The following is a 12615-nucleotide window of genomic DNA, read 5'->3' as shown; positions in this document are numbered from 1 at the left end:
GCCTGGCTCCGGTCCTTCTTGGGGGACTGTCCCCAGAGAGTACAGCTTGGGGAGAGTGTCTCGGCCCCGTGGAGTCTCAATTGTGGGGTTCCACAGAGGTTGATTATCTCCCCAATGCTGTTTAAAATCTATATGAGGCCACTGGGTGGGGTCATCAGGGGGTGTGGGGCATTGTGTCATCAGTATGCTGATGACACCCAGCTCTACATCTCCTTTCCACCAACTGCAGGTGATGCCATTCTGTCCCTCCAGCGCTGCCTGGGGGCTGTACTGCAATGGATGCAGGAGAATGGTCTGAGGCTGAACCTGGCCAAGGAGGTTCTGAGGGTGGGTGCCCCCACCATCGGGGGTTTGGGTGTCTCCCTCTCGTTCAGGGGGGTGACTCTCGCCGCAAAGAGTGGGGTCTGCAGCCTGGGGATCCATCTGGACCCGGCGCTCACCATGGGGACTCAGGTGGCGTCGATGGTACGCACCGCCTTTTTCCATCTTTGGTGGATAGCCCGGCTGCGCCTCTACCTCGATGTGAGGGCGCTCACTACCTTGATTCATGCGCTCATAATCTTGAGATTAGACCACTGTAACACACTCTACGTGGGGCTACCTTTGAAGTTGACGCGGAAACTCCAAGTGGTGCAGAATGCAGCAGTCAGACTCCTTAGCAGAGCGAGAAAATGGCATCATATTTCTCCTATTTTGGCTGCACTGCATTGACTGCCCATTTGGTTCCGTGTCGACTTTAAAGTTTTGATGCTTACGTATAAAGCCCTAAACGATTTAGAGCCTCGATACTTGGCGGAACATTTACTCCCACTAAGATCTACCCGTGTCACTCGTGCGAGCCAGGAGGTGAGGCTGAGGAGCCTGACGCCGAGGGAGGCCTGGAAGGAAAAAACAAGGAACCGGGCCTTCTTGGCGGTGGCTCCTCACCTCTGGAACAATCTGCCTCCGGAGATTCACACAGCACCCTCGATGGGTACTTTTAAAAATCAATTAAAAACGTGGATGTATAGGCAGGCCTTCCCTTCCAGTTAATTCCTGGCCCTCTTCCCTCCTCTCTCTATTTGATTTATTTTGAATGCTTCCCATCTTCCAGAATTATTTAATTGTGTTATAATTTATTTCTTTATATTTGTTATGTTTTTATGTTGCAAGCCGCCTAGAGTGGTCGAAATGACCAGATAGGCGGTGTATAAATAGAATAAATAAACAAAATAAATAAATAAATAAACAGCTTAACTGCTGGATAGCCCAGTGGTTTAAGTATAAGGCTGTGGAGCCAGAGTTTTGGGAGTTCAATTCCCCACTGTGCCTTCTTGACAGAGATTGGACTCAATGATCCATAAAGTCCCTTCCAGCTCTGCAGTTCTAAGATGATGAATCCACAAAATAAGAACAGGGTGTCAGACCTGGATTTTCTAGAAACAGCATACTTTGTACAATTTCACTGCACCCTTTGTAAAGGACTTATTCATGTAAAGGTTTGTATGGGTGTGTGTATGTAATACACAGAACTCTACCCAACCACAAGGGCCGGGGATCATTGCACAAAAAAGACCAGCTAATGACACCCATCAATCGCAGTAACAGATAATCTTCCCCTCCTTATCACAACAAAAAAGACGCTGATCACCCTATCTCCTGAAAAAAGACAAAGGTCGCACAGCTATAAATGCTCAACTATCCAACAAACAGCAACAGAGCATGGACAGAGTTCCTACTCCAGTCCTCTGAAGATGCAGCCACAGACACTGGCAAAATATCAGGAAGAACAACCTTCAGAACACGGCCAAAGAACCCAAAAAACCCACAACAACCATCAATACACAGAACTGTTTCTTAAAAGTTATTAAGAAGACCTGAGATGTTGGTGGATGCCACAGATTAGAAATGGGGGTATTCATATATGAATATAACCGCACAACTGGATGTAATGAGGGTCTGGCCCCCTGGGGCCGGACTGTTCACTCGTGTGTCCACTGCTGCTGCCGGCTCCGGTGTCCCTTTCAATTACTCTGGAGCTCGCGGTTGGCTATCCACTCCTGGTAGGAGAAGGGAAGACAGGTCTCCCTGTCAGGCTGATGAGTGGATAGCCAACCGTGAGCTCTGGGGTGATTGGTAGTCTGAAGCCACCGCCGGCAGCCGATGCATGAGTGGGCAGTCCAGCCCCAGAGGGCTGGACCCTAATTACGTCCAGCTGTGCGCGGGTATTCGTATTCATATACAAATATGAACACCCCAATCTCTACCACAGATCCCAGGCCCCTTTAGGACTGTGTACTCTGAAATTTCACTCGTTTGGAAAATCTTTCTGGCCCAAAATGACATCTTCTGCACCAGGAAGCTTCCAGGACTGGTTACTTCACCCCATCACCAAAAGGTTTTTGGAGGGTTTTGTTGTTGTTGTTGTTTGTTCTGCAAATCTGGTAGTACATGTGCAGCCACACTAGATTTTGGTTTTGGGGATGCATCCCACAGTTGGCTCCATAGCTCCAGAGTTTGCTGTCTCAATCTCAATGCTACAAGAAGGCGTGAAGAAATAGGAATTGTCTGTGATGGTAATTTCTGCACTACCAATAGGTTCTAGAACATCCAGCCATTCTCAGTTAGCAGAGGCCTTGTGAAAGTGTTAGGACACCTGCATTATCTAACAGTTATATGTTTCAAGGACAGAAGATAAGGCCTCATTAGTGCCACTGTCTTCAGCTGCATGTACGTGAGACTGGGCCCCTCCTTGTCCTGGTGGTATACTGTACAACACAGCAACAAAGTAGGAAAATGTAATGGCTATTATGGATGTGACCAGCTAATTGAATCTATCTTGGTTGCTAAGGGTTATGGATAAAATATAACAAACTGGATCACTGTCTCACTGATGTCTTAGGTTTATTCCAGGATCTTGTTTGTTTTGCACTCTGGGTATGTTTAAAATAGTCACACACATTGTAGTAGTTGTTTTTTTCCCCCTTTTCCTCTATTTCCAAACTGTTCCCCAGTTTTCTGCACTGTAATTAACCTATCTTCTTTGAAAAAACAATATGTGCTAATTATTCCCATTAAGTCTAACTGTTCAAGTTTTCCCAGAACTTTTCTCAGGAAGTCCAGTCTTGCTTTGTCCCATGGGATTTTTCAATTCCCAAGCTTTCACTAAAGAAAATGTTAGCCTTTAGCCTGTGTAGAAGCAGATATACAGCATACACATATAAAACAAAAACTTGCTCAATTTTGCAAGAAACTTACAAGCAATAACTGTTCAGAGCAGTTAGCCAATGCGTGAACCCACTCAATGACTGATTTATATTGTACTGTGATCTATTATGTCTGAACTCCTGAATAAATGTTGTAGTTATGGGAAAGTCTGGTTTGTCCTATTGCTGAGGTTCCCTTCACTGGGAACTTTTAAACAATCATTAAAAACATGGTTTTTTAGACAAAGCTTTTCCAGATGTTATAATATAAACTCTAATACAGTGGTTGTTTTAACATTTATATTATCAGTCTTGCTGCCTTGCTTCCAGCTCATTTTTATTATTTTCAATTACATTTGTTATGTGTTTAATTTTGATTTTATAATTATGATGTTTATTGTTTTAAATTGCTGTTGATGTTATATTTGTGTAATGTGTAAACTGCCTGGAGTAGCCTTGGCAGCCAGATGTGCAGTATAGAAGTCAAATCAATCAATCAATCAATCAATCAATTAATCAATCAATCAATCAATCAATTGTTGCCTGTAAACCATGCATTAAAATTTAGCCATAGGAATGAATGAAGGGAGGGGACATGAGGGGGGAAAAAGCACCCAAGCAGGGAGAAAACTCTTGGCACCATAACAACGTTACCAGTATTGAAGTACTCTCTTGTTTTTGCCACAATTTAGTGGATATGGAAATATTATACATCTTACTGGCCACCTAGAAAAATCACATTCCACTTTATCTTTCATGAGGTTCAGGGAGCTGAGGGGAATGCTATCAGAGCTGGATGAAGATGAGAAGAAATAATTATAATATAAACTTATTGAAGAAGTTTCTTGCTATGAATTCCAGATTTCTGTTTCTAGTCATTCTGTTTCAATTCTGGTTTCAAGGATGAAGAAATGAAAATGTCCTTCTGGAAGGACTAACCTCAACATTTATTTGTAGAAGGGTCTGATGTCTGATTAAGTGGACTTGTCCACAAAACCTCACATTAAAAAAATACAAAAGTTAGTCTTTAAGGTGCCACCACATTTTTGTCTTTTTTTAAAAAAAAAAAAATTATTTCTATTTTGCTTTCACATTTACTTGTTTTGGGAATATGGCATGGGCCTTTGAATTGCTTAAGTCCTATCAATATGTCCTACTAATAAATCTTATACCTAAGTAATGGTGCATCACAGATTCATATATTTGTACTTGTCAGGAGGCCCATTCCATACTGCGCTGTACTCTATAATAAACAAGCAAACCAGCAATTACTGTGGGTAGCAGTAAAAAGATTGTATCGTGAGCAGAGAGGGAAACAAAATAGGGGAGTGTGGCATTAAGGGGTAAAAACTCCACAGTTAGCCTAGGCTGCACTGTGACTCTGTTTTTAGGACAGTAGGAAATTTTACTTGGCTGTACTTGTATTCTTGAGGTGAAAGCTACATGCTGAGATATGAAGGGAAAAAATTACAGAAATCATGAGGATTATTCTGCAGGGATTTTGGATGGCTTTGCTATTTTTTTCAAAAAGTTTACACTAGAAAGAAGTTAACGAGAAAACAGCTGCTCCTCCAGGGGGGGAAAAACAATCCAACACCCTTAAACACCTGCAACAAAAATCTTTTCATTTGGAATAACTGTTCAGTCACAGTTGGGTTTTTTATTTTTAATAAAGCAGAAAGGAGCTTGCATTATAGAATGAACATGTGAACCACCTTGCTTTCTCAGAAAATGCAATACAAATTTCAAGTATTATTTTCGTCTTCTTTTCTAACACAGTACACGGATCAAAAGACATTTGTGCTTTAAATACTCTACTATTTTATGTTCTTCTTCATTAACAGCTATTGCACATGACTATGTGTTTGCCTTTCCTTTGCACACTCTGGATAATGTCTTCTCGTTGCATGGTCACACCTTGATGCTGCTCAGTCACACCCCTCAGCATTCATGTATGTATTCCTGTTTTCATTCACAAAATGCTGAAAGGTACAGCACATTAACACTCAATCCACTACCTTGCTGGCCTCTTGACTAATTGCTTCTGAGTAAATATTTTTGCCTCAGACCTAAGGAACAGAGGAAGCATTTTGCCTTCTTATCCCTTTAACTCTCATGAGTTACCTGTAATATCTGAGAGTCTTCTCTCCCACACCAGGTTGACAAAAGGGTGGGGTGGGGTGGCAGAGAAAGTTGCAAGATTAGTCTTTGACTGGTTAAGTTCATGCAGCTAGGAATCCAGTGTTACCAAGTTTTCCAGTTACAGGAACTCTGCAACCACATACAGTACTTGCACAGCCCTTTATAAACCTTTCCAAGAAATGAGTGCCAGGCATGTGGTGACTTTGAGTGTGAAGCAAATGATTTCATAAAGGCCATATACATGTACATATATGCTCTTTCCCATTAATTTGTTTTTCTTTTAAAAAAGAAACAAGAGACATTTTTAAACAAAAAGGCTAAAAAGATTAACAAATAAAAAGAGTCTTTCCATGGTGCCAAGAAGACCATAAAATGAATGTCAGATAAGCTTCTCTAGAGAACATTCTGTAACTAGCATACCATCAACCCAAAAGCCCCTTTCTAAAAGAAGCCCCTCTCCTGATACCCCTTGAACAGGAACATCTGAAGAAAGGCTTCAGAAGATGGTGAAAGGAGACACTCTTCCACACAACTTGATGCTGCCATAGCCAGGGTTTTGCAGAGTAAGAACATCAGTTTTAACTGGACTGGAAGCCAGTTTGGATGACAAAACATCTGTTATAAGATCATGCTATTCCGCCTAACATGTTTCTTTACTCAATTCACTGGATGAAATCCTGCGGCTTAATGCAGTAAGCTGCAACTAGAGTAGACCCACTGATTGAGTGGGGATTTAGTTATCTCCTCCATACATTCCACTGATTCAACAGGCCTACTCTAGCTGTAACTTACTATACTAAGCAACAAAATTTCAATGGTTGTTGGTCAAATACATGGTCTTACAAAATTTGTTCTTGGTTCTATTTTAAACTGATATAACTATGACCAACTAAAATCCCAGCTTTCAAGAACCTTCCCACAGAGGAAAGCAGTTTTATTTTAAAGTGATTTATTGTACCATGCATGTTGTACTTGGTAAATGTTGTAGAGTTTATTGGTATCAACAGCTCCTGTATATCCAACAAAAAGCAAATAATCCAAGGGGGGAAATACATACACGGAGAACTTTCTACAAATGCCATCTGCACATGATACCCTTTCCTTCAGTCCTTTCAAGGGTATTTGTTTGGTACATACTTTGGTACATACTAAAGAGTCAAAGCTCTTTATAGTATTCATGGAGGGTTTCTTCCTGATAAATATGTTTCATTTTGGAGTCTATATTTCTCAGAAATGCCTAAAGTTAATGAATCAGCAGAAGCTTAAAAGTGACACACAGAGAGCCCTTAAATTCTTAGGGATAAAGATATTTTACCTTTTTAAAACTAGTTCTGCATCTGTGACAAAAATGCATAAATAATTGTACAAAATAGAAACACAGTTCTGTCCACATCTAACTACATATGACTAAGAATAGAATGAATCAAGAAAAGAGAAAGTAATAATTCAAATGACGTTGCTTTTCTACCTTTTAATTTGGATGTCCTTTTCCGTATCCTCATTTTAGGCAAGGATGGCCAAGAGTAATTAAACGGTGCATCGGAATCTGAGTCCATTCTTTTTTCTAAACAAACACTTGTTTAAAACGGTGCTGCTACTGTTGCACGGAGCAGCAAATCGAGAATGCAAAAAGACTGAACTCGGCACAATCAAATCGCCCAGGCAATGGAAAGAGGCAGTAAGATTGAGCCTGTGTGTGTTTTTTTTTGCAAGCATCAAAGCATGTGGGCAAATATTAAGGCAGACACAACCAAGTTAAAATATGATGAAGACCCAGGAGTGGGGCGAGCGGCATCTTGGTCTGCAGTTATGGGAAAGGTCACCGTGAGCCAATGAATCATTAACTCACCTTTTCATTTTCTGAACCTGAATGAAGAATAAGAGTTGTTAGAGTAGCAGAGAATGTCTTTTTCCTTGCAGTCTCAGAGGACTTGCAGAAATCTGAGGCATTTTTGTTATGTATTTAAAAAGTTAATCTGTATTTCAGAAGTTGTTTTAAAGCTTGAGCTTTATAAAGGATCAAGGAACTTGAAAGGCAGTTTTGTGAATCTAATGACTCTCCCTGCATGCTATCTCACCACCAACTTTTCTCCTCAGAATTTATAACAGTGCCAGTCCTAACCTAGGTACTTTGTGGATGAAGAAACAACAATTCAGTGACTGTATTTCTGTCTGACCTACATTTAAAGAGGCAGCACAACTCCCTTGTTATTATCAGCATGGGTAACCTTTGTGACGGTGTATTTCTGAAAATACATTCTTTGAAAAGTATTGTTTTTCATTCAGAGCAACTCTGAGCTTGACAGTAAACCATAAGGATTTGGTAAGGTTGGCACCTTTACAGAACTGGCCTGCTCTCCCAGTGATGTACAATAAAGCGAGTGACTAATTTACAACAAGACTCCCATTCTTACACAGTCTCCCTGAACAACTCCTTGGCAATTAGTATTCAGCAGAAACTCATTATCCCTCCTCCTCATTATGTTACACAAATGACAGGTTTTGTTTTGTTTTAAGTCTCAAATATGGCTACACAAAAGCAGACACAAAATGAACATACCCGCTCTTGTTGCTTTTAAATGGAAGTTACCCCATAGTCTATGTTCTTTTTGTGCTCCACGCAATAGGAAAAGGTGCACAGATCATTGTCACTCTAGGAGATAATGACATCTCAGCTTGTTAACATTCCTTTACTCCACAGCAATTATTTTTCCAACTTTGAGATGCAGAGAATCACGTCTGCATAGCAGATCACGTACTTCCTTAGCTCAAGTACTTTGCAATTGATCAATTTTATGCTTACTGTAATACAGTAATTCAGGCACATTTCAGAACATGGAACTACATGGTAAATGACCAAGTTTCCACCAGCAATTAAAACTAAGACCCATGTTTCACTAGCTTTAAAAATGCTGCACAAGTTGGTTGTGTTCCCCCCACCCCACATGCAATGTCTTCTTTAGGGCCACAAAATTCTCCTAAATGCATCTTCAGTTCAGACCATTCTGAACTGAAGTGCTTGTATAGAGACATATACACATATAGGCATCACTAACAAGTTTACTGAGGCCAACAGAAGCTTCTCTCCTGGTGTTAAGAGCACACTGGGGAAAGGGTCATTGGTACTTCATTGTGTGGGAGAGGTTAACATATCCTTTTCTTCACATGCCACTATCATCAGCCTGATTGTGACCACTTTCTCTTCCTGCTATTTGCATCTGGGGGGAGGGGAGGAATAATTAAGCATCACGTATAATTTGAATGCAGAATACATTCTCCAGCATTATCTAAAACATGACCTGTCTGATTTGCTCCTTCCCAAAGTTGCTTGTTAAAAGATCCGTTTATTCATTATAATGCCTTGCTAGAGTCTATGTAGTAGGCATCCTTCAGTCTCAAGAGACTATGGTATCGTGCTCTGTATGGAGGTCTTGGAACAGTGTCTTGTGTGGCTGAGAAGGCCAATTCGAGAGTGACAATCCCTTCCACACTGGAGACAAATCCAATCTGTCCCCTGTCCAGCTCCCTGGTTTTGCTTGTTTTGGGACTGCCTCTTTGCCTCGGCCTGCTGGGCAAGGGTCTCTTCAAATTGGGAGAGGCCATGATGCACCGCCTGCCTCCAGGCTGAACGCTCAGACGTCAAGGTTTCCCATCTGTTGAGGTCCATTCCTAAGGCCTTCAGATCCCGCTTGCAGATGTCCTTGTAACGCAGCTGTGGTCTCCCTCGGGGGCGGCTTCCCTGCACTAATTCTCCATACAGGAGATCTTTTGGAATCCGACCATCAGCCATTCTCACGACGTGCCCAAGCCAACGTAGACGGCGCTGTTTCAATATTGTATACATGCTGAAAATTCCAGCTCGTTCTAGGACTACTCTATTTGGAACTTTGTCCTGCCAGGTGATACCAAAAATGCGTCGGAGACAACGCATATGGAAGGTGTTCAGCTTCCTCTCCTGCCGTGCACAAAGGGTCCAGGACTCGCTGCAGTATAGGAGTGTGCTCAGGACACAGGCTCTATAGACCTGGATCTTGGTATGTGTTGTCAGTTTCTTATTGAGCCATACTCTCTTTGTGAGTCTAGAGAACATGGTAGCTGCTTTCCCAATGCGTTTATCCAGCTCGACATCTAGGGAGAGAGTGTCAGAGATTGTTGAGCCAAGGTACACAAATTCATGAACAACCTCCAGTTCTTGCATGGAGATAGTAATAGAGGGAGGTGAGTCCACGCCCTGGCACATGACTTGTGTTTTCTTCAGGCTGATAGTTAGTCCAAAGTCTTGGCAGGCCTTGCTAAAATGATTTATGAGTTGTTGGAGGTCTTCAGCAGAGTGGGCAACAATGGCTGCATCATCAGCAAAGAGGAAGTCCCGCATGCATTTCAGTTGGACTTTGGTCTTCGCTCTCAATCTAGTGAGATTAAAGAGCTTTCCATCTGATCTAGTCCGGAGATAGACACCTTCTGTTGCAGTTCCAAAGGCCTGCTTCAGCATGACAGCAAAGAAGATCCCAAACAGGGTTGGCGCAAGGACACAGCCTTGTTTTACTCCGCTTCGGATGTCAAAGGGATCTGATGTTGAGCCATCAAAAACTACAGTGCCCTTCATTTCCTCATGAAAGGACCTGATGATATTAAGGAGTTGAGGTGGACATCCAATCTTGGGAAGTATTTTAAAAAGTCCGTCCCTGCTAACCAAGTCAAAGGCCTTTGTGAGATCTATGAAGGCCACAAAGAGTGGCTGTTGTTGTTCCCTGCATTTCTCCTGCAGCTGTCGGAGGGAGAATACCATGTCAGTGGTGGATCTGTTAGCTCGAAAACCACACTGTGATTCTGGATACACTCTGTCTGCAAGCACCTGAAGTCTCTTCAGCACAACACGGGCCAGCAGCTTCCCTACAACGCTGAGAAGAGAGATACCACGGTAGTTATTGCAGTCACCCCTGTCGCCTTTGTTCTTATACAATGTGATGATGTTTGCGTCCTTCATGTCCTGTGGTACTCCACCTTCTCTCCAGCAAAGAGAAAAGAGTTCATACAGCTCAGTGGTGATGATCTCTTTACAACACTTCAAAACTTCAACGGGGATGTTGTCCTTTCCAGGTGCCTTGCCAGAGGCAAGGGAATCCAAGGCTGCTTTTATTTCTGCTAAAGTTGGTTCACTGTCCAGCTCTTCCAAGAGAGGCAGGCACTCAATGTTATTTAGTGCCTCTTCCGTTACTACATTCTCTTTAGAATATAGCTCAGAGTAGTGCTGTACCCAGCGTTCCATCTGCTGTGCTCGATCCTGGATGATCACGCCTGTAGTAGACTTCAAGGGAGCAGATTTCTTCTGTATTGGACCTAAAGCCTGCTTGATACCATCATACATTCCCTTGATGTTACCTGTGTCCGCTGCTATCTGTATCTGAGAGCAGAGCTGAAGCCAATAATCATTGGAACATCTCCTGGCAGTCTGTTGGACTTGGCTACGAGCAGCTCGAAGAGCCTGCAAGTTGTACTCACTAGGACAGGCTTTGTATGCTGCTAGAGCTCTCCTCTTATCCTCGATGGCTGGAATCAGCTCCTCTGAATGGGCTTCGAACCAGTCAGCCGTCTTTTTGGTCTTCTTGCCAAATGTGGACAAGGCAGTGTTATAAACAGCGTTCTTGAAGTGTTCCCATCGTTCAGGTGCATTCGCATCAGCCGGGCCTGGAAGGGTTTCCTGAAGCGCTTGGGCAAATTCCTCCACTTTTCTTTGATTGCGAATCTTGTTGATATCTATACGTGGTTTTCCTTCCTTTTTAGTGTGATACAATCTCTTTGTTTGCAGTTTTATTCTGCTACACACCAGGGAATGATCAGTGTCACAATCAGCACTCTGGTAACTGCGTGTGATCGTAATACTAGATAAGCTAGAACGTCTAGTGAGGATCAAATCAAGCTGATGCCAATGCTTCGATCTTGGATGTCTCCAGGAAACTTTGTGTTGAGGCTTTGTATTAAAGAATGTGTTGGTGACACAAAGACCATAATAACAGCAAAACTCCAGCAAACGTTGGCCATTTTCATTCATCTTCCCAATGCCAAAACGGCCTAGACAGGTGGGCCAAGAGTTGTGATCAGCACCAACTCTAGCATTAAAGTCTCCGAGAATGAACAGCGGCTCTCTCTCAGGGACGTTTTTGATAGTAGCTGCCAGATCGTCATAGAATTTGTCTTTGACTTCTGTTGTGGATGACAGTGTTGGTGCATATGCACTGATGAGGGTGACCAGTCCCGCTGATGAGTGGAGCTGCAGAGACAGGATTCTTTCACTCCCCACAGTAGGTGGAACAATGGATCTCAGCAGAGTATTTCTGACCGCAAAGCCAACACCATATTCCCTGGTCTCGTTCAATGGTTTTCCCTGCCAGAAGAATGAGAAGTTTTTTCTTTGACAGATCCCATGTCTGGCAATCTCGTCTCTTGCAGGGCAACAATGTCCATCTGCAGTCTACTCAGTTCAATGTCGATAACAGCTGTCTTGCGCACGTCGTCTATTTCCTGCAGGTTGTCAGAAAAGCCAGGGGTCATTGTCCGAACATTCCAGGTTCCCAACTTTAGGGCAGATGTTTTCTTTTGATTGTTGCGTGGTGCATGGTTATTGATCTGTTTTTCGGCTCTCTGACCATCAGAAGTAGTCCCTGGCATCATGCTGTGTGCCAATCGAGCAAAACGTATAACCAGTAACTGCTAGTTCCTGTGTTATTTCAACACTGTATGCAAAGCTGGAGTGTCCTCTCCAGAGCACGAAGCCTGGGTAGAATAATATGGAGGATAGGCTGTTACCCAAGCAGAAAATCCCCCCTCTCCACGTCACTGAAATAGTCCAATGGAGAGGCAAGAGCCAATACAACTGGTTCCAGCGACGTTGCAGGAGTTGGCAGAACAACACGAACTGTCTACGGGACTCCGGCTCCGGATTTAGCCTCGAGGTTATCTCCTGAAGCCTTTTCCATGAGTGGATATAGCCACAAGGCAGTGGAGGTTTGAAATCAGAGTTTTCCTTCTCCTAGATGGGCTGCCTTACATGGCTGACGAGTCCCACCTACCCGGCCTGCTCCCTAATAGTGTGGAAGTATGATCCTACTCCTGAAACATTCCTGCCGCCAGGTGTAAGAAATACTATTTGGCTATCCTATTTAGCAGATTAAAGTAAAAAAAAGACTGAGAGGATTATGGAGAGGAGTCTATGTAGCTACTCTTCTATTGTAGGTAAGCCTTTGTTTTACAATACAGTGGCAAGAATGTGTATTGTTATCAGCAATTT

At 42.8% G+C, this 12615-nt stretch overlaps 1 protein-coding gene across 9 annotated transcripts in view; it reads right to left on the bottom strand.

Annotated features, from left to right (window-relative positions):
* Positions 1–12615, bottom strand: part of ARHGEF28 (Rho guanine nucleotide exchange factor 28) — a 200970-nt gene that overhangs the window by 94810 nt on the left and 93545 nt on the right. For 2 of the 9 annotated variants that reach the window (XM_072992644.2, XM_072992645.2), the window contains exon 1: positions 6796–7019. The exons of the other annotated variants lie outside the window; for them this stretch is intronic. In XM_072992644.2, coding sequence (XP_072848745.2) covers positions 6796–6883 — 88 coding nt within the window. In that variant the 5' untranslated portion in view covers positions 6884–7019. Of the gene's footprint in view, positions 1–6795; positions 7020–12615 lie in introns of those variants that run through there. 9 annotated transcript variants of the gene reach the window in all.

The sequence above is a fragment of the Pogona vitticeps genome, chromosome 2 (assembly GCF_051106095.1).
Source record: "Pogona vitticeps strain Pit_001003342236 chromosome 2, PviZW2.1, whole genome shotgun sequence".
NCBI lineage: Eukaryota > Metazoa > Chordata > Lepidosauria > Squamata > Agamidae > Pogona > Pogona vitticeps.
This window is presented reverse-complemented; position numbering and strand designations above follow the sequence as displayed.